This window comes from Culex pipiens, chromosome 2, assembly GCF_016801865.2.
Source record: "Culex pipiens pallens isolate TS chromosome 2, TS_CPP_V2, whole genome shotgun sequence".
NCBI lineage: Eukaryota > Metazoa > Arthropoda > Insecta > Diptera > Culicidae > Culex > Culex pipiens.
In genome coordinates, this window is record NC_068938.1 from 55,060,048 (window position 1) to 55,082,677 (window position 22,630).

Below are 22,630 nucleotides of genomic sequence, written 5' to 3' on the forward strand. Positions count from 1 at the left end.
AATCCTGTCAAAATGGCCATTTTCATCACCAGTATCAAAAACCATGAATTTTGATACCCATATTGCCCCAAGTCGTATGGTTCGATAAATGTCCCCCGGTAGATCCTTCCCTCAGGGCCATGGCCACTCCGGGTGTGGCCAATCCTGTCAAAATGGCCATTTTCATTACCAGTATCAAAAACCATGAATTTTGATACCCATATTGCCCCAAGTCGTATGGTTCGATAAATGTCCCCCCGGTAGATCCTTCCCTCAGGGCCATGGCCACTCCGGGTGTGGCCAATCCTGTCAAAATGGCCATTTTCATCACCAGTATCAAAAACCATGAATTTTGATACCCATATTGCCCCAAGTCGTATGGTTCGATAAATGTCCCCCCGGTAGATCCTTCCCTCAGGGCCATGGCCACTCCGGGTGTGGCCAATCCTGTAAAAATGGCCATTTTCATTACCAGTATCAAAAACCATGAATTTTGATACCCATATTGCCCCAAGTCGTATGGTTCGATAAATGTCCCCCCGGTAGAACCTTCCCTCAGGGCCATGGCCACTCCGGGTGTGGCCAATCCTGTAAAAATGGCCATTTTCATCACCAGTATCAAAAACCATGAATTTTGATACCCATATTGCCCCAAGTCGTATGGTTCGATAAATGTCCCCCCGGTAGATCCTTCCCTCAGGGCCATGGCCACTCCGGGTGTGGCCAATCCTGTAAAAATGGCCATTTTCATCACCAGTATCAAAAACCATGAATTTTGATACCCATATTGCCCCAAGTCGTATGGTTCGATAAATGTCCCCCCGGTAGATCCTTCTCTCAGGGCCATGGCCACTCCGGGTGTGGCCAATCCTGTCAAAATGGCCATTTTCATCACCAGTATCAAAAACCATGAATTTTGATACCCATATTGCCCCAAGTCGTATGGTTCGATAAATGTCCCCCCGGTAGAACCTTCCCTCAGGGCCATGGCCACTCCGGGTGTGGCCAATCATGTCAAAATGGCCATTTTCATCACCAGTATCAAAAACCATGAATTTTGATACCCATATTGCCTCAAGTCGTATGGTTCGATAAATGTCCCCCCGGTAGAACCTTCCCTCAGGGCCATGGCCACTCCGGGTGTGGCCAATCCTGTAAAAATGGCCATTTTCATCACCAGTATCAAAAACCATGAATTTTGATACCCATATTGCCCCAAGTCGTATGGTTCGATAAATGTCCCCCGGTAGATCCTTCCCTCAGGGCCATGGCCACTCCGGGTGTGGCCAATCCTGTCAAAATGGCCATTTTCATCACCAGTATCAAAAACCATGAATTTTGATACCCATATTGTCCCAAGTTGTATGGTTCGATAAATGTCCCCCCGGTAGAACCTTCCCTCAGGGCCATGGCCACTCCGGGTGTGGCCAATCCTGTCAAAATGGCCATTTTCATTACCAGTATCAAAAACCATGAATTTTGATACCCATATTGCCCCAAGTCGTATGGTTCGATAAATGTCCCCCCGGTAGATCCTTCCCTCAGGGCCATGGCCACTCCGGGTGTGGCCAATCCTGTCAAAGTGGCCATTTTCATCACCAGTATCAAAAACCATGAATTTTGATACCCATATTGCCCCAAGTTGTATGGTTCGATAAATGTCCCCCCGGTAGATCCTTCCCTCAGGGCCATGGCCACTCCGGGTGTGGCCAATCCTGTCAAAATGGCCATTTTCATTACCAGTATCAAAAACCATGAATTTTGATACCCATATTGCCCCAAGTCGTATGGTTCGATAAATGTCCCCGGTAGAACCTTCCCTCAGGGCACTGGCCACTCCGGGTGTGGCCGATATCCTACCAATTTGTTCAAAATCATTTCGGTATTCCGGTGACCGTTCTGGCAACCGTCAATATCTTCTTGGAACTCCTTCAAGTTTATGCACCACCTGTTTCTTTCAACGTGTGCGTGTGTGTGTGAGCATTAAAATTCCCAACGTAAGGTCCTTCTTTGATGAAAGTCTGATGGACACTAAATCCTCCAGAGGCTAACTTTTAGCTTAAATAGTTGGCACGGCATCCACGCAACAGAAACAGAATGTCACGCCGAGGGCATGCGACGGTAACGCTACATTTTCGAAAAATTTTGCATTGACACCGCAGATAGAGCTTTAAGACAAAGTCCTTTGTCAAAATACAGTTACGTTACAAACAATGAAAATCGTAATTTTACATAATATACCCTTTGACACTTAATTTACAAGTCATCGCCATTTTAGGCTGATTTAAAAAAAAAACACGTCTTTTTTCGATTGTTCAAAAATTTAAGAGCCGCCGTCACGAGATATCGAAAAATGGAGCTCGGATACGTAATCAGGGACAAAGTCCCACGCAAATTTAAGAGGGTATTTTTCCGATTTCGTGTGAGTTGGCGGAGGATCGCCCTGATTGTCTGATCACGCCTTCCGTCGGACGGGGTAGTAAGTGTTGGCCCCGGTCTAACTTAGAGATTAGGTCGTTAGCTCAGACCAGGTGTAGGAGTCGACTCCCTGGGTTCTGTCTCGGTGTGGTCGCTTGCTGGCAGTTGGCCTCACAATCCAAAGGTCTTCAGTTCGAATCCCGGGGTGGATGGAAGCTTAGGTGTAAAAAGAGGTTTGCAACTGCCTCAATAATCTCTAGCCTTTGGACACTTAGTTTCGATTAGGAATCTCGCAATCGAGAACGCCAGGGCAATGCTGTGTAGCAAACATTATTTTTTATATTTACTTTTTTCTTCTAAATATGTACAAACTTGCGTGAGTGAAGCTAACATTATGTTGATGAGATTCCAACATTTTCACATACGATTACAACTAGCGTAACAATATTTGCAAATTGAGCCGTGTTGAAACGTAGTAACTGCCGAGTCAAGATATTGTAATCATATCTGCTGGCGACGTCTAGACGCCGTTGAATTTCGTTAGTTTCGTGATTGTCGATTGTTGACGGGAAATAGGGTAGCTGGCGTAGACGGCCGGAGTCGGCTTATGCTCATCAACTTTGTACGGGAGTTGCTGTTGGAGACTGAGTCGGTAGTCTTTGTCGTTGTGATGATTTCTAACTAACCTAATTCGTAAAACTACCACCTGCCAGCATTTTTTGTATATCAGCTAGTGATTTGCCCTTTGTTTCCGGGACAACCAGCGCCACAAACACCATCGCCAGCAGGCAAAACCCGGCGAAAATCACGAACGTTGGACCACTACCGATACCGTCCCGTGCCAACGGAAACAACCGGGACATGGCAAATGACAGTCCGAAGCTGGTGATGTTGGCCAGTGCACTTGCGGGTCCCTTCACGTCGTTGGGGAAGATTTCACCGAGCATCAACCACGGTACGGGTCCGAGGCCTACGGAGAACAGTGTCACGTACAGACACAGGGTCAGCACGGGGATCCAGCCCAGCGAGTCCACCTGGGTCGGGTTGACCACCAGCAGATGCAGGTACACTCCGAGAGCGAGGACACTGGCGCACATGGTCCCACTGGAGGCCAGCAGCAGAAGGCGACGACCCAGTCGGTCCACCAGCAACGCGGAAAGCAGTGTTCCCAGCACCTGCAGCAACCCGAGCAGGATTGTGGCCAGCTCGGGCTTGATGGCCACGTTGGCAGCCTGGAAAGTGGTGAAGATGGGACAGGAATCAAATTAATTTGGCCCTCGAAGAGAAAAGCTCAAAAGTCGCGTTCATTAGTGGGGCGAGGGGGCTTTTCAGCTGACAGAGCCTAAAAGGTAAATTGTTCGCACATTTAGTACAGTGTGGTAAGAGTCATGTTTCGCATTTTCATTTGCGGTGTAGGTAGACAGGTTTCTAAATTACCTCAAACAGTCATGGAAAATTAATATTCTTGGATTTATTTGTTATTTTTTATTATTGTAGGTGCACGATTTCGTAAAAAAAAACAAATTGATTTCATACACTGAGAAAAATTTCATTCATTTTTGCAGTAGTATGCCAACAGGAAACAACTTGATTTCATCGAATTGCACTTTCATCAAACCGTCGCCGTCGTGCTAACTTGTCGTACGTGCATTTTGGTCCAAATTGAGTTATGAACGCCATTTTGTGCAGCTCACAATGCCTCACCTTTTGACCTTCACAGATCCCCAAAATTCGATTTCAATCCTGAGATATTCAACGAAATCCAAAAAAAAAAAAAACTTCGTGCATTTTTGTCACTTTACATATGATAGTAGTTTCAATCTTGTCGTGCTATCTTGTCACTCCCTGAAAATTGATGTAAGTGCGACAACTGGCCAAAGGGTTTTTAGGTCAGACCGCGTTTGATGCACGTACAAGTTAGACTAACGTAAATATTTCTAATTTTATCTCGGGACTCCAGTAACCAACTTCAACCAAACTTCGAGACAATGCACATAATGGTCGTGTTTTTTATTGTTCACATTGTATGCTTTATGCAAGGTCAAACATTAAAACGCGTTTTTCTCGGAACGCCGAAATGGCGGGTGCGACAAGATAGCACAAAGCCGTCGAAACGAAACACCAAAAAGCTTTTATCAAATTCCTCTGAAAGCACGAAATTTCGAGAACTTTTCAAACAGTTTCAAATTCCTCGCAGCACTGTCCCCCGAAAAAAAAAAACGCAGCTCTCACCTGAAAGATCGACGTCGAGTAGAACAGCACCGCGTTGATGCCGGACGTTTGCATGAAGAACATGAGCCCCACCATCGTGGCCAGGGCCCGTGCCGTAGCCGGTTCACGGAACGACCTCCACACGGTGCAGCGCCGTTCTGTTTTGTGGCGGCCGTCGAGGCTCCGTTGAATGTCGCGAACTTCACCGGCCGCATCGAAATGAGACCCGCGAAGCCACTTGATTGAGGCCAGTGCTTTCGCTTCATTATTTCGCAGTACCTGAAAATGCGAAGAGAGCCCTCGCGTTTAATCCTTTCAAATTATGAAGTGGTGCCAATCAGTGGGTCTGGTTGCACTGGGTGGAACACCGAAAAAAAAGAGTCGAAGGGAACGACCTACCAGGTACGTGGGTGTGTTTGGCATAAAGACAAACAGCACCCCGTAGACGATTGGGACGAGCGCGCAGAGGACGCCCAACCGGAACACGTCCACGGCTATGCCGAGCACGTACACGTACAGAATGCCCAAATTAATCATCTGCTGAAAGAAGCAGCCCACGGTGCCCCGGATCTCGGCGGACGCCATTTCACCGATGTAGATGGGAACGACCATGCAGAACGCACCGGCGCCAAAACCGGTAAACAGACGACCCACCAGCAGCATTGGGACGCTTGAGGCGGCCAGGATGAGGGCCCAACCTGGAGGTTTTGTGAATGGAAAATGCTATTTACTTATTTGTGACTTATTTAACAATCATTTTTGTATGGACAGCTGTCAAAATTGTATCACTTCTGACTTGACTTTAAATCGAGTAAACAAATAAGAGCTCAAGTAGTAATCTTACCAACCGCCGCCGGTACCACAAAAAGCAGCAGCGTATTGCGAGCGCCCATGACCGGCACGACGAGTCCGGCCGGCAAGCTAATGACCGCACCACCAAGGGCCATCAGCGCAACGACCCAGGCAAATTCCTGCCCATCTACGGGGAATTCCAGCTCGCCATCGTCCAGAATTCGGGGCTCCACGGGGGCACTCCAACCGAACGAAGTGCCAATCGAAAATGCACCGAGGGTGGCTGGAATTTTTTAATATATTGGTTGAAATTTCCGACGATTTTGGGCAAGAATAAAAATTAACTGACCAACGAATGCGGCCAGATATTGCCTCCGGTAGTGGGGAGCACTTCCTTCCATCATCTGATTTGATTGTTTTGAACTAACTCAACTCTAAGGGGGGGAACCTTAAACGTAAAGTATTTCTATTGTCCTGATGGTAATCAGTACGAGCGCGTGTTTTACTATCTTGAGACAGAATTCTGTAAACAAGGTAGAAGTTGTGATTAAACGGTTTTTATCTTTTGGTTAACAACAGCCTATCATATGATATCAATGCTACAGCAAACACTTATTGTACTAACCTTAGAGGCAAAGTGCCTTGATTGTTTACCATACTTTCATTGATAAGATAATTCAGATGACTGACAGTACCATTCAACCTGTATTAATAGATTTGCAGGATGTAGCGTTGGACTGAAATATTTTTCCGCTATAAATAACGCTTTGTCATGCTCCACCACTATGAATGTCTACACCAAAATAGCAAGTCCATTAATGAGCAGACAACCAACTATAAACCACAGCAAAATTGATGAAATCGCTATTTACTTGGAAAATCAATATATATCATTTATTTTTTACATTTATTGGCATTCAAAAATCATCATACAAGTAAATGTATGCTTTAAGAGTCTTTTTTGAAAAGGTCCTATAAACATATTAAACACAATAGCTTATTGGATCTTTTAAAAAAATCTCTCGATTTGTTCTTATGTTATAAGATCAAGTCGTATGATAAATCAAAAAAAATGATCTTGATTTGTTTTAAACATATAATCGGGTTTCAGCTCTCGAACCAAATAGTAAAGCTTTTTAATTTTTCATGAAAAATCCTTCTTTTCGTTATACTTCAAACTTTTTTTTACATTCGGAGCAAGTTTTCGAAATATTTTTTTAGCACCATAATTATTTTTGATATCTCGTGACGGAGGGGCGGTACGACCCCTTCAATTTTTGAACATGCGAAAAAAGAGGTGTTTTTCAATCATTTGCAGCCTGAAACGGTGATGAGATAGAAATTTGGTGTCAAAGGGACTTTGATGTAAAATTAGACGCCCGATTTGATGGCGTACTCAGAATTCCGAAAAAAAGTATTTTTCATCGAAAAAAACACTAAAAAAGTTTTAAAAATTCTCCCATTTTCCGTCACTTGACTGTAAAAATTTTTGGAACATGTCATTTTATGGGAAATTTAATGTTCTTTTCGAATCTACATTGACCCAGATGGGTCATTTTTTCATTTAGAACAAAATTTTTCATTTTGAAATTTCGTGTTTTTTCTAACTTTGCAGGATAATTTTTTAGAGTGTAACAATGTTCTACAAAGTTGTAGAGCAGTTAATTGTTAGTTGGCCTTAATATTTTCCTGATCAACACATAAATGTCTCATTGGAATTAGCATTCGCATTTGAAGACGAGTTCCTGGATGTCTCAACACAATCTAACATGTCGCAAATTGTCCATCGTGGTCCACTGAAGCTACCTGCAGGTATACCGATGGATAATATAGCCATACAGACCCCCGTTGATCAGTTAGATATCCAGGCCATGACTTCTGGGAGTTCATGGATGACCCCCGTTGATCCGGTAGATATCCAGGCCATGACATCCGGGAGTTCCTGGATGACCCAAAACAATCCAACATGCCGCAGAGTGTCCATCGTGGTCCACTGAAGCTATCTGAAGCTATACCGATGGTTAATATGGCCATACACACCCCCGTTGAACAGGTAGATATCCAGGCCATGACTTCCGGGAGTTCCTGGATGACCCAAAACAATCCAACATGCCGCAGAGTGTCCATCGTGGTCCACTGAAGCTATCTGAAGCTATACCGATGGTTAATATGGGCATACAGACCCCCGTTGAACAGGTAGATATCCTGGCCATGACTTCCGGGAGTTTCTGGATGACCCAAAACAATCCAACATGCCACAGGATGTCCATCGTGGTCCACTGAAGCTATCTGAAGCTATACCGATGGTTAATTCACCCATATAGACCCCCGTTGATCCGGTAGATATCAAGGCCATGACATCCGGGAGTTCTTGGATGACCTAGTACATTCTAACAGATCACAAGGTAACCATCGTAGGTCACGGAAGCTACCTGCAATTATTACGATGGTGGATACACTGGTACAGACCCAGGTTAACAATCAGTTCATTACTTCCGGAAGTTCTTGGATAACCCAGAACATCCCAACCTGCTGTAGAATATACAGCGTAGGTCACTGAAGCTATTTTGAATAATCTGGAATTACATTATTATTATTAAAAAAATATAATACTTTATAAAACTAAAAAATACTAAAAACTCTTTTTACGCGAGCTATTCAAAATAGCGCGAACTCTTTTTACGCGAAAATTCAAAATAGTGCGAACTTTTTTTACGCGATTTTTTTTACGCGAGAACCAAAATTCGCGTAAAAAGAGGTTTGACTGTAATTCCCAGAAAAATCAGTATACAATGTCGTTTTTCTTATATCCTAGTAGAGTTTTGGAGTTCCTTTCAACTATGATTTGTACTATTGAGGTAATTCTCTACCAACTCACACGAAATCGGGAAAAATTGTCCCGACCCTCTTCGATTTGCGTGAAACTTTGTCCTTAGGGGTAACTTTTGTCCCTGATCACGAATCCGAGGTCCGTTTTTTAATATCTTGTGACGGAGTACAACCCCTTCCATTTTTGAACATGCGAAAAAAGAGGTGTTTTTCAATCATTTGCAGCCTGAAACGGTGATGAGATAGAAATTTGTTGTCTAAGGGACTTTTATATAAAATTAGACGCCCGATTTGATGGAGAACTTCAGATTTTTTTTTTGGATTTCGTGTTTTTCTAACTTTGCAAGGTTTTTTTTAAAAGTGTAATAACGTTCTACAAAGTTGAAGAGCACACAATTACAAAAAATTTGATATATAAACATAAGGGGTTTGTTTATAAACATCCTGTGTTATCGCGATTTTACGAAAAAAAGGTTTGAAAACGTCCAAAGGGACCATCCATAAACTACGTGGACACTTTTTTGGAAATCCTCCACCCCCCACCCCCACCACGCATCGTGGAAAATTTCCATTCAAATAAAAAAAAATTTGTATGGAGCGTGAACATCCGGCTACCCATCACCCCCCCCCCCCCCCTCCCCCCTCCTAAGTTGTCCAGGTGGTTTATGGATGGACCTAAAAGAAAAATAACCTCTATTTTTAAAAACTGAGAAAATTTTCTATATTTTGCTTTTTCGGAATTTGTTGATACGACCCTTACTTGCTGAGATATTGCCATGCAAAGGTTTAAAAACAAGAAAATTGATGTTTTCTAAGTCTCACCCAAACAACCCACCATTTTCTAATGTCGATATCTCAGCAACTGATGGTCCGATTTAAAATGTTCAAATATGAAAAATTCGTGAAATTTTCTGATCTTTTCGAAAAAAATATTTTCAAAAATTTTAAATCAAGACTATTCTTTCAAAAAGACCAAACATTCAATATTACGCCCTTTTGATATGTTAGTCTTGATTTAAATTATAGAAAATATTTTTTTTGAAAAGATCGGAAAATTTCAAGAATGTTTCATATTTTGACATTGTAAATCGGACCATTAGTTGACGAGATATCGACATTAGAAAATGGTGGGTTTGTTTGGGTGGACTTAGAAAACATCAATTTTCTTGTTTTTAAACCTTTGCGTGGCAATATCTCAGCTATTAAGGGTCGTATCAACAAAATCCGAAAAAGCAGAATATAGAGAATTTTTTCAACTATTTTTTTCAAAAGTGGGCAAACATGGGCACTTTTTTTAAAAAAGCAATAACTGCGACTATTTTGAAAAATGTTACATAAAAATGGCTTTAACTTGAAAACGGTGCCTTTTATTAAAATTTCACTAAAGCACTTTTTGATTGCAAATTCAATTTTACATCAAAAAATGAAATTGAACAATTGTTGCGACCAATATTTCGTTTTTTTGAAAAAGAAATGTATTGATTCAAAAAATCATATTTCGGTCAAAAATTTTTTGCCCATTCTGGAAATTTCTGAAAAGTTGGCATTTGATGTCCTTTAAAACATATCAAAAATAAAAAATAAAATTAAAAATAGTGTTTTTTTGCAAATCCAGTTTTAGTGACAAAAAGTTAAATAAAAAATCACCAAAATTTTTTTTCACCGTTTGCCATTTTTTTCAGTGTAGTCCATATCCATACCTACAACTTTGCCGAAGACACCAAATCGATCAAAAAATTCCTTCAAAAGATACAGATTTTTGAATTCTTACATATCATTTTTATGGACAGCTGCCAAACTAATGATGCAAAATTGCTTCTTTGGGTTTACGGAAGGCACCAAAAAAGTTTAAAGCCGGATTAAAAAATACAAAAATTAAAATTAAAGAAAAAAGACCTGAGAACTGCTCAACTGCGCCAACCATATAATATTCGTGGTAGGGTTGTTCCCTTAGTCATTCACTGTGAGTTGTGGATTGCCTGCTTCTCTAATGAAGGTTCGACTGGAGGGGCATGACTATTGATTTAGTCGCTCCATACCCTCAGTGACATGATGGGAACAAGGGCGTGTATGCAAAGTGCCCCTACACCCGCTACATATTTCCGGCGCTTTTGGAGGGAAATGGGAAATCATTTTGTGCTATGCGCTGGTATTTGTAGCACTAAAATTCGTGCAAAAAAAATTATGCATGAAATAAACTTTGAAAAATATTTGCAACGGCCTAAATGGGCAGAAGAATGTTAAAATCAGTCTGTTTCGACTATATTGATCCCAATTTCCTGTTTTAAGCCCCCAATTTTTTCTTTTAATGTCAACTGGCTCTAATAATTCAACAACTCCCACTTCCCTTACCCCTGATTAACTTCCGCATAGAGAAAGGAAAATCTGAACCAAATGCAAATTACAACCGAAGACGACAAAGCAAGACAATGACCGGCCAATCAATGGCAAGCTCATTTGCTGCGGTCAAAACTGGAGAAAACGTAATTTTCACCCAGCTTCATTAAGCAATTTCTCCCGGTTCGATTCGTCCAATCAGGGCTGCTTGTTGTTATTGTCAGCTTTAAATTACCGCGATGTTGTGGCTGGCTCTCGTGACGACCTTCGACAATTCCCCGACGCGATTTGCATGCATTAATTTTCTTTTATCTTCCCAAAAGTCCCCATTTTGGCTCTAATGTAAATTTTCCGCTTGGCGCAAAATATGCTCGTGTTGTGTGGTGCTTTGAATTATGAATAAAATTTGCATGCATGCTACTATCAGAGGCCAGGAAAAAAAAAGACGAACGAAGGAAAACACGCTCAAATTGCGGCACAAACGTATGTGTGCATGAGCTCGACATGTGAGTGTGTGTCTCATAAAAGTCACTTTGCAGTGAGAGCAAAAAAAAAGTGCTCACAGAGTGTCTCTATTTTCATCACAAGCTAAACTAATTCACGTGGGAAATTAAACATTTTTCCAGGGGCAGCACAACACGGTGTCAGTTTTCCCTCATACGCACGTGCACATGAAATGTGTGTGCGCACATGTGTTCAGGTATGTGATAGTAGACATTTTTGATAGTAGTTAAGCCCTTTAGAATACCATTATGTTATGTTAACAAAAAATAAATCATTTTATATAAACAAACATTTTCTTGATAAAATAAAAGTTCATTAGTTCAAATTTAAAAGCATATTTAAAATTAGTATATCTCAAGCACAACATAAAACTACCACATTGATTCTTTTAAAGCATCAAATCAATGTGGATTTTTTTCACGTCTGTAATCAATTTTAGAAAAGTGGAAGAGTGACCCGTTTTGTTCAGTCCCGCTCAGTCATATTCCTCTTTTTATCTAGAAATTTCTGTTCCGACATTTAGAGGCTTAAAAAATTCATTCGCTTTTGTCGCTAGCATTTTCCGGCCGCACACGAGAAATAGAAAATAAAAGGATCGCCTTTTTCCACCCGCTCGCAATCAAATCAGACTAATAGCATTCAATAATTGAATTTTCCGGTCGTTGAAAGCTCACGCGGTCCGAACTAGTATCGCTGTTTGCTGGGTGAAGTTATTGGAATGTTCCAATGTTGTATCTCTAGCCAAGTGAAACATTGCAACATATTTATGAAAACTTTGTGTAGTTTTTTTTATGTCTACTTCAATTGATTTCAAGTCATGTTTATTTGTTCTACAAACCAGAATATAATTTGCTTAACTAATGACGCAATGCAGAGTTTTGGATATCCTTACAACTAAAAATATATTCAAATACAATCAATTGGATACAATAAATTCCCTAAATTTCAATTGAAAATCATTCTAAATTGACTGCTACTGAGTAGTTCTCTACGAAATCGATTTTTTTTTAATTTTAGTTTTTGTATTTTTTTATCCGGATGAAACTTTTATGGTTCTTTCGGTATGCCTAAAGAAGCCATTTTGCATCATTAGTTTGTCCATATAATTTTCCATACAAATTTGGCAGCTGTCCATACAAAAATTATATATATATGAAAATTCAAAAATCTGTCGCTTTTGAAGGTATTTTTGATCGATTTGGTGTCTTCGGCAAAGTAGTAGGTATGGATAAGGACTACATTGAAAAAAAATGATACACGGTAAAAAAATGGTGATTTTTTATTTAACTTTTTGTCACTTAAACTAGATTAGCAAAAAATACTATTTTTATTTTTTTTTTTACTTTTTGATATGTTTTAGGGGACATCCAAAGCCAACTTTTCAGAAATTTCCAGGATGTGCAAAAAATCTTTGAACGAGTTATGAATTTTTGAATCAATACTGTTTTTTTCAAAAAATCTAATATTGGTCGCCAAAAAATTAATTTGCAAACAAAAAGCACCTAGGGGAACAGCATCTAATTCCAGCGTGCCTCTAACGTTGGCAGATCAGAACTTTGACATTCAATGAAAGCTAATTAAAAGCGTTTTCAACTGAAATCGTGTGATTAATAGCTAAATAAGAAGTGAGAAACCAAGTTTCTATCATAAGTTTTGCAAAATTAGTTGTTTAAATAGTGAAAATAAGCAAATTGGATGGAGTAAGGAGCGAGTGCTTAACCTGCCGAATTTTCCCTACCTAAGTGAAGTTTTGATAAATTGCACCGTTTTCAAGTTACAGCCATTTTTAGGTACCGTAAACTGGGGTGACTTTGATAGCCCGGGGTGACTTTGATAGGTTTTTCAAATGCCCGTCAAATTAATATCTAAACATTTTTGAGAATTTTGAGTATGCAAACATTAAGGGATAGCTTATTATCGAACATATATGCAAAAATATGACTGTTACATTGGATGTATCAAAATTAGTGGCCAAATCAAATTATTATCAATGTCACCCCGAAGGTATCAAAGTCACCCCAGTTTACGGTAACGTTTTTGATAATAGTCGCAGTTGTTCATTTTTTGAAATTATTACCCATGTTTGTCCACCTTTGAAAAAAATATTTTTAAAAATCTGAGAAAATTCTCTATATTTTGCTCTCCTGAACTTTGTTGATACGACCCTTAGTTGCTGAAATATTGCCATGCAAAGGTTTACAAACAGGAAAATTGATATTTTCTTAGTCTCACCCAAACAACCCACCATTTTCTAACGTCGATATCTCAGCAACTGACTATTTTCAAAGTTAAAATATGAAAAATTCGTGAAATTTTCCGGTCTTTTCGAAAACAATATTTTCAAAATTTTCAAATCAAGACTAACACTTCAAAAGGGCCAAACTCTCAATATTACGCGATCATAAAATCCCTACCAGAGCTAATTAGGGGATAGTGCACTGTCTGTCTGCATGACACATGTTTGGATAGGTTTTAGAGGGTTACAATGTCGACACTGTTCACGAAAGTTGTGCAGATGCACGCTAAGTAGCTAATGTTGACGAAAACGCAACCAGACATCATCGAAAAGCTTCTTATTAAATTTATCTCTAGCTGACACTGTGAATGATTTAGTTCGACCTGGTTTCGAGCTGGAGTTGGAGTGTTGCCATCCGCAAAATAGCAATTATTTTCACAGCTCTTTGCGCGCTCCGGTGATCTCGGCAAACATTGATGGCTGCGAGCTGCTCATTTTCCGATGAGTTGTCGTCGTGAGTGGAAGTACTCCAATTTGGCTGGAATTTGCATTGGGGAGACTTTGAGGCGGTTCAGCAGCTAACATTTCACCGAGGATTGGAATGCTGCAAGTGGGCGGATTAGGAAAGTCTGATTGATGTGTTGTTTTATGCTACCGGAAGCAGCCAACAGGGTGGAAATTCAATTTGTGCATCTGTTATTTCAGGTTATTCCTTAAAGATACCTGCTCAAACAGGATTCCTTCCACTCTGGAAGAGTTTCGCTTGCTTATAGCGAGATTTGATGCACTGAGTTTCTCTCTCTCCCTCGCATTCATATCGCATCATTCACGTGGATGAATTTATTTCCAGCGGTGTATGTACTAACGCGTTGAACTCACCTCCAACGATGGCGGTGTATTTTGTGATGTCCCATCAATCTTGGGACCTGTTCGCTCCCGCATGTGGAGAATCTACATTTTTCTTTTCGAGTGCATCCGACGACGCCTCGGAGAAACCAACAGTACTGCCAGAATGGAGCAATCGCGCTGGGCAATGTGGGGTCGACTAGGTAGCCTTTTAGTGTTGTAACATTTTTAGATATTTAAAGTCATATTGTCTGATTGTCATTTAATGTGTTTTAAGTCTTCCAAGGGCCTTCCAAACCCCGCGGGTGCCCACAAACAACGAACGGATGCCACGTGATGCATTGGGAAGCTTTCGCGCATCGCTGGCACTCCTTCAAACGAACGAGCCCCGCAGGGCGCCCGCTGGATGCAACCAGCCACGGGGAAAAGCGTATCAATCATATCCGCAGCCCGTGCTGTTTTCCACCCACACCGCGTGAAGTGCATGCAAAATATGGCGAACGTGACTGTGTGCTCATTTCGCAGCAGCAGGGGGAAAATGCAGTTTGGTCTTGTCGTCTTTCGACACGGATGCATTTCTTTTCTTTCTTTTTTGTTTGCACCCGCTTCAAATTCGACACGCTTTTTGGGGAATGTGCATTTCATGCTGCACATTTCAATGAAAGAACAGTCAATGCGATTGAACGAACAAGCATTTTATGTGTTTGCAGCTCCGTGTTTGATCTTACGAGAACTTTTGGTTACCAGAAAATACTAACCAATTTTGGAACTGATTGAATTGTCCTCCGAAATCGGATCTGAGATGCGCTGGATACATTTTTGCTCAATAGAATAATTTTTTGGTAAAATATTTGATGTGGCAATCATTTTGAAACGTACAATTTTATTTAGGCATTCATATCTGAAATCAAATCTTTTGCATATCATAAGATAACTTGGCATTGAAGTGTGTTTAAAAAGGAAAAATATGTTTGAAATGATCTATATCGTTTCAAAAATAAAATACCCTTTTGAAATGTTAGTCTTGATTTGAAAATTCTGAAAATATTTTTTTCAACAAGTACAAGCTACAGCGCAGAAGTTGAGACAGATTTTTAATGTTAAGCTTTTAGCAGATTTTGTTGGTAAGGATGAGCAGTTCTCTCAGATTTCGGTCATTCGATTTTTTTTGTATTTTTTTATCTGACTGAAACTTTTTGGTGCCTTCGGTATGCCCAAAAAAGCCATTTTGCATCATTAGTTTGTCCATATAGTTTTCCATACAAATTTGGCAGCTGTCCACACAAAAATGATATATGAAAATTCAAAAATCTGTATCTTTTGAAGGCATTTTTTTGACCGATTTGGTGTCTTCGGCAAAGTAGTAGGTATGGATACGGACTACAATGGAAAAAATGATACAAGATAAAAAATGGTGATTTTTTATTTAACTTTTTGTCACTAAAACTTGATTTGCAAAAACAAACTATTTTTTTCATTTTCTGGTATGTTTTAGAGGACATCAAATGCCAACTTTTCTTAGCTCTTCCAAAATATTTTTTTCAATAGCGGGCAAACATGTGCAGCAATTTAAAAAAAAAATAATAGCTGCGACTATTTTCCAAAAAGGAGACTGGATGTGGATAGTGGAAGACCATTACAAGAGGGAAATAGTTTATAATATATATGCAATTCCCAAGGATTGTCTTATTACTACATCTATTGAACCCTGTCAGTTTTCCGCATTGTCGACTTTTTTCGGAGTTATTGAAGGTTACTGTCGGAAGGAGATTCTCTACTCCCTAGGACACCGTGTGTGATTTTGCTCGTTCGCGTCCAACCACCCCCTTTTGGCCCTTCATACGGCAGTACATAGTTTGAAGATGCTCCCTTCAAGTCTGGACCTGTTAGTTATCACATCAAATCAAAATCAAACCAAATCATTATAGCCAGGGCTGCGAAGTCGGGTCATATATCAAGTGACTCCGACTCCAATTCCAACTCCAGATTTCTGAGATTAGCCGACTCCGTCTCCGACTCCGGCTCCGACTTTCAGCTCCAACCGACTCCGACTCCGACTCCAACTCCAGCCTATCAAATTTAGCCGACTTCGACTCCGACTGCAGCTTTCCAAAAATGGTTGACTCCAATTCCGACTCCGAATCCACATATTTTTGAATGTTTCAAAAGTTAGTTATCTATTATTTCGAAAACACTTATAAATAGGATTATTTAAAAACTCTCTAAGGGGAAAAAAACGGAAAAAATAAGTTTTTTACGTTATTGATATCTAAAAAATATGTCCAGTTTGAAGGCATTTTAAAAGAACAGTTTGGTATGCTAAATTTGGATTTATTTACTTGACCTCAAATTGTCATTAAATTTATTAAAAGCAAAAATATTAAATTGTTATTTTTTGAATGATCAATAAAAGAAAGCTGGCCTTAATGATTGATTTAACATATACATTTCATTTTCTCACATTCAGGCTGACATTTATAAGAAGCACAGTGACTATCAAAGTCGCATTGTTTTTTTTTAAATATCAATTTTAAACAAAACTTTTTTTTAAAGCACCATTGATTTTTATTTAAGAACATGGACATCATTTTAAAACTTTATATATTTAAAAGGAGGCACGCGATACTTCGTGAATCTTCACCTAAAACGAAGATTTAAGGATGGTCGTGCGCCTCCATCAAAAATAAAAATAAAACTAAAAACCACAGGTATAATACTAACGTCATGATTCGAATTCCCGGACGCTTCGAAACCCGGACACTTCAACTTGTTTTATCAATTGTTTGGATATAAGTTCGCATTATGAATGCCAAAACTGTGTTTTTTGATGAATTCTAACATCAATTTTCATTTAAAGTTTGTTTGAACGCTGTAGTTAATGCCAAAACAATTAAATAAAATAAAATTATAAGTTTACCAAAAATTCGAAACATTTCAACGGAAATATTTCATAGGCGTCCGAAGTACCGGGAAGGCAAAGCAGAAATTTATGTTTTGATTTTCTTAAATTCTAGCCATTTTTTATATAAACTATCGATTGTTTTGATGTTAACAGCTTATTTGAGACCTAAAGAATGCCATTCACTAACATTTCAGTCCAAATTTGTGCGATTCATTAGCAAAAACGAGTGTCCGGAATTCGAAGCAAAAGTGTCCGGATTTCGAATCAGCTTTTAACAGTGTCCGGGATTCGAAGCACAACAAGTCATTTTAATTTTCAAATTCTGATGAAAAATTGTTAGAAAAGATATATTTTGCATGCATTCTCTAAAAACTGACTGTTTTTACTAAATCCTGATGATATTTCTACATTTACAACTTATTACATGATTTTTTGCCAGCTATAACAAAAATAATATGGTACTAAGTGTCCGGATTTCGAATCCTGACGTTATCTAGGTCACGGATATTTCAAAACGATCTTTAAGCTACCTTTCCAATAACATTTTTGATAATCATTTTCCGTCACAATGGCGTGGGATATTTTTATATCGATTTTTTTCGATAATATTTGAAGCATAAAATAAAATCCTTACATTTTTATAAACATTTTTTTATCTTCAAATCTTATCCTATTCTGAAATCTAGGGATTTGTTCATCAGTCATTTGAAACAATATCAAAATAGTTTGCCTTAGGATCAACATTCTCAATTTATATTAGAGAAATAGTAAGCATTAAGATAATCGATATTGAACGATTATTTCAAAATAAGTTGCAACTTTTTTATATTTTTTGTCAGTTTCAAATATTTTAAGCGCGACACTTTGATTTTTTTGTACTTAGTTATAAACAAAAAACGTATGTTGAGTTCCAAGTAATAAAGAAATAGTAATAGGCATAAGGAAGCAGTTAAGACTCCATAACATATTTCTGACTACAAAACCAATATTCTTTTTAATTTTTTGAATTATGATGATACTACATACTTGGGTAAGTGTGGACTAACAGGTTATCATTTAGCAGCGCATGCGCATAAAAACAATAAAATATAAGAAGTTTTGTAAATTAATCTATTTTATAGCAAATAATGTAAATTAAAAAAAAAACATTTTTTTTTAATTTAAGATAATTTCGACTCCAACTTCGGGTTATCAGAAATTTTCGGCTCCGACTCCGATTCCAGCTAATAAAATTTAGCCGACTCCGGCTGTTCGAGTTTTGACGACTCTGACACCGACTCCGACTCCAAGTCCCTAAAAAGGACCCGACTTCACCGACTCCGACTTCACAGCCCTGATTATAACATTATAACGCAAAACTTCAATAAGCGACCTGCGACAAGTTAGCACGATCATGTCGACATAACGTCTTCTAATAAAAATGGTTGGCATGAAAATACAGACATATTGAAAGGAAAAGCAGTTTGGAGTTTTTTTTAAATATAATTAATTTTATTCGTTTTCAAATACTTAAGGTCAAAACAGGCTTAATGTCAACCCTGGCCCTACAATCAATCTGTTTAAGTTTTCTTTCGAAGCTGACTTGAACAAATTATTTGCTGATTTCTTTGTTAAAAAAAAAACAACTGTTTTCATTCAAATTACGCGCCCAAAATGTCAAACATTTATTCCGAACTTCACGACACTTCACGTTGCCCCTTCATTAAGTTACATTTTGAAAGCAAAAACGACGTCGACGACGACGGCACAACTGGAATGTTTCTGACTCAAGTTTAATTACACTGTCGTTGTCGTCTCACCATCGACTTCAGTCTGTTCGAAGATAAATTTTTGGGACCCATTTCGAGGAAATTTCGTTCGATTAAAGCTGGAAAACTGCTGCTGAAACTATGGCACAAATGAGAAGCTTTCTCGTAAAATTGGAAGGTTTATGGGTGAAGATGATTGGGAAATTGTAGTGAATGAGTTGAAGTTGTAGGGCTGTTGGATATAAATTTTGCTAGAAATCGTGGTGATAGTGTTTTTACGTCAAGTTTCGGACTGAATTGGATTAGAGACGATTTTTTTTATTGTTTCCCACACTTCATGATATGGAATTTATAGTTGTGGTGAAACTAATTTTTAATATTTTTATTAATGAATGCTGAAATGCGCATCTTTTAAGCTCTGTTGGATGTCAAATTTATTTTTTTACAAAAAATAAAAATAAAAACTGTATATTCAGATTCAACTGTCACCATTTTAACGAAAATATTTTTGTTTACCTTTAAAGTAAATCAAATTGTTTTTGACATAGTTTCGTTTGACAAATATACAAAAAAATCGTCTTGCTAAACTTTTGAGAATTTGTCCGCAAATTGAATTTTCACACCAAACAGCACTTCTCAAAAATCAAATGTCGGTCACGTGAGTGAAATTCATCAACACAACATTTTACCAAGAGTATACACTCTCGTGCTTCGTTACGATTGAGTAGTATCAGCAACACATTATCGCAATCAATTCCACTTTGATGGCAACCCTTGAAAAACTCATTTTAATGCTACGTGCTGAAAGCATTGCAAAAGAGCAATTCTCTACGAAATCGGTCTTTTTTCTTCAATTTTAATATTTGTATTTTTTAATCCGACTGAAACTTTTTTGGTGCCTTCGGTATGCCCAAAGAAGCCATTTTGCATCATTAGTTTGTCCATATAATTTTCCATACAAATTTGGCAGCTGTCCATACAAAAATGATGTATGAAAATTCAAAAATCTGTATCTTTTGAAGGAATTTTTTGATCGATTTGGTGTCTTCGGCAAAGTTGAGGGTATGGATACGGACTACACTGGAAAAAAATATTTTTTTATTCAACTTTTTAACACTAAAACTTGATTTGCAAAAAAACACTATTTTTAATTTTTTTTATTTTTTGATATGTTTTAGAGGACATAAAATGCCAACTTTTCAGAAATTTCCAGGTTGTGCAAAAAATCATTGACCGAGTTATGATTTTTTTTAATAAATACTGATTTTTTCAAAAAATCGAAATTTTGGTCGCAAAAATTTTTCAACTTCATTTTTCGATGTAAAATTGAATTTGCAATCAAAAAGTACTTTAGTGAAATTTTGATAAAGTGCACCGTTTTCAAGTTATAGCCATTTTTATGTAACTTTTTTCAAAAAAGTCGCAGTTTTTCATTTTTTTAAAATAGTGCACATGCTTGTCCACTTTTGAAAAAAATATTTTTGAAAAGCTGAGAGCTGAGAGAGCAACTAATGGTCCGATTTTCAATGTTAAAATATGAAACATTTGTGAAATTTTCCGATCTTTTCGAAAACAATATTTTCAAAATTTTCAAATCAAGACTAACATTTTAAAAAGGCCAAACATTGAATATTACGCCCTTTTAAAATGTTAGTCTTGATTTCAAAATTTTGAAAATATTGTTTTCGAAAAGATCGGAAAATTTCACAAATGTTTCATATTTTAACATTGAAAATCGGACCATTAGTTGCTGAGATATCGACATTGAAAAATGGTGGGTTGTTTGGGTGAGACTTAGAAAACATCAATTTTCCTGTTTTTAAACCTTTGCATTGCAATATCTCAGCAACTAAAGGTCGTATCAACAAAGTCCGATGAAGCAAAATATAGAGAATTTTCTCAGCTTTTCAAAAATATTTTTTTCAAAAGTAGACAAGCATGTGCACTATTTTAAAAAAATGAAAAACTGCGACTTTTTTGAAAAAAGTTACATAAAAATGGCTATAACTTGAAAACGGTGCACTTTATCAAAATTTCACTAAAGTACTTTTTGATTGCAAATTCAATTTTACATCGAAAAATGGAGTTGAAAAATTTTTGCGACCAAAATTTCGATTTTTTGAAAAAATTAGTATTTATTAAAAAAATCATAACTCGGTCAATGACTTTTTGCACAACCTGGAAATTTCTGAAAAGTTGGCATTTTATGTCCTCTAAAACATATCAAAAAATAAAAAAAATTAAAAATAGTGTTTTTTTGCAAATCAAGTTTTAGTGTTAAAAAGTTGAATAAAAAAATCACCAAATTTTTTTTACCGTGTATTATTTTTTTCCAGTGTAGTCCGTATCCATACCCTCAACTTTGCCGAAGACACCAAATCGATCAAAAAATTCCTTCAAAAGATACAGATTTTTGAATTTTCATACATCATTTTTGTATGGACAGCTGCCAAATTTGTATGGAAAATTATATGGACAAACTAATGATGCAAAATGGCTTCTTTGGGCATACCGAAGGCACCAAAAAAGTTTCAGTCGGATTAAAAAATACAAAAAAAATCGAATGACCGAAATCCTAGAGAACTGCTCAAAAGATACTTCTTATGGTCGACCATTTCACCTAAAAGTGTATTTTAAATGATTTTCATGAATTAAAATACTTATGAACAGATGATTTGTTTAGCTACAAACAGCAGAAATAATCTTCAACTACCATCTATTAGATCAGTTAAAAACTGCCCGCTTACCCCACATCGGAAATCATGCTCTGGGGGGGTATGAATGAATACTGAACAATGATTTATGAGTTTCGGTTGGCGTGACAGTGCAATTAAAAGCATGTGAGATTTCCTGCGTTTTTTCTCCCCACAATCCCTTCACTTTCGAGTTTTCCGCACAGTTTGTGAGGGAGATGCGTGGAAAAGGGAAAAATCGCTCCCGCTCTCATTCATCATATAAGCTGTCTAGGATTTTTTGGCTTAGCTTTTACCCAAACGAAGAATAAGAAGAAAAAGAAGAAGAAGGGGGTACACCGCTTACACATGACAGACGAGAGTTCGAGGTTGTAATAGAACACAGCTAGCTCAACTGTAAGAGCAACGGAATTATGTCGACACGGGGAGGCATTTCAATTTGACTGGGTTTGTAGATTTTTTTTTCTCCTGTGCTGAGGAACAACCATCATGCTGCGGTGTTATTAAAGTGCCTCCAGCGTGGGTTGGTTGGCAGCATGAAGTTTTGAATAAAATCATCGAGAATATCTTCTTTTGTCGGGCTGCTGGTACAAGCTACAGCGTAGAAGTTGAGCCAGATTTTTCATGTTTAGCTTTTAGCAGATTTTTTTTTGTAAGGAAGCCATTTGCAAGATAAAGTTAGGAGTTCCATTTGTTTTAATTTTGAGTTTGAAAAAAAAATGGTAGTTTTGGTATTTTTTTTTCCAAATAATTATAAATAAAGATTTTTAATATTTTCTAGCGCTAAACCTTGATGGAAAAACATTCAGCTAGATCGTCCAATTTCCAGTCCCTTAAAAAAAATCCTGGTAGTTCCATGGTAGTTTTTTTTACAGTAACATTCAATGTACTGTTTTTCCATTGGGGTATGTATCTTTACCTAAATATTTTATAATTATTAGTGGATGAAATACTGAGTAAAAAGTAATTAAAACGAGTAGCTATAGAAAAAAAAGCTGATTGGTTTAACCCGGGCATGGTCTTCGGGTCTATATGACCCAAGAGCATGATAAAAGTTATCGTAACTTTTAACCTTTGGCACTTACAGAGCTGAAATTTTATGACTTTGTGTATCTTACCAAGACACACATTTGAG

The 22,630-nt window shown here is 37.9% G+C and overlaps 1 protein-coding gene across 1 annotated transcript; it reads right to left on the bottom strand.

Moving 5' to 3' along the window:
- Nucleotides 1-2,890: 2,890 nt before the first annotated feature.
- LOC120416288 (facilitated trehalose transporter Tret1-like) lies at nucleotides 2,891-5,891 on the bottom strand. The gene is made up of 5 exons (XM_039578002.2): nucleotides 5,750-5,891; nucleotides 5,453-5,683; nucleotides 5,008-5,306; nucleotides 4,630-4,887; nucleotides 2,891-3,629 (listed from the first exon to the last, which is right to left on the bottom strand). The coding sequence occupies exons 1-5, from the start codon at nucleotides 5,802-5,804 to the stop codon at nucleotides 3,084-3,086; spliced, it is 1,389 nt and encodes a 462-aa protein (XP_039433936.1). The 5' UTR covers nucleotides 5,805-5,891; the 3' UTR covers nucleotides 2,891-3,083.
- Nucleotides 5,892-22,630: the final 16,739 nt, after the last annotated feature.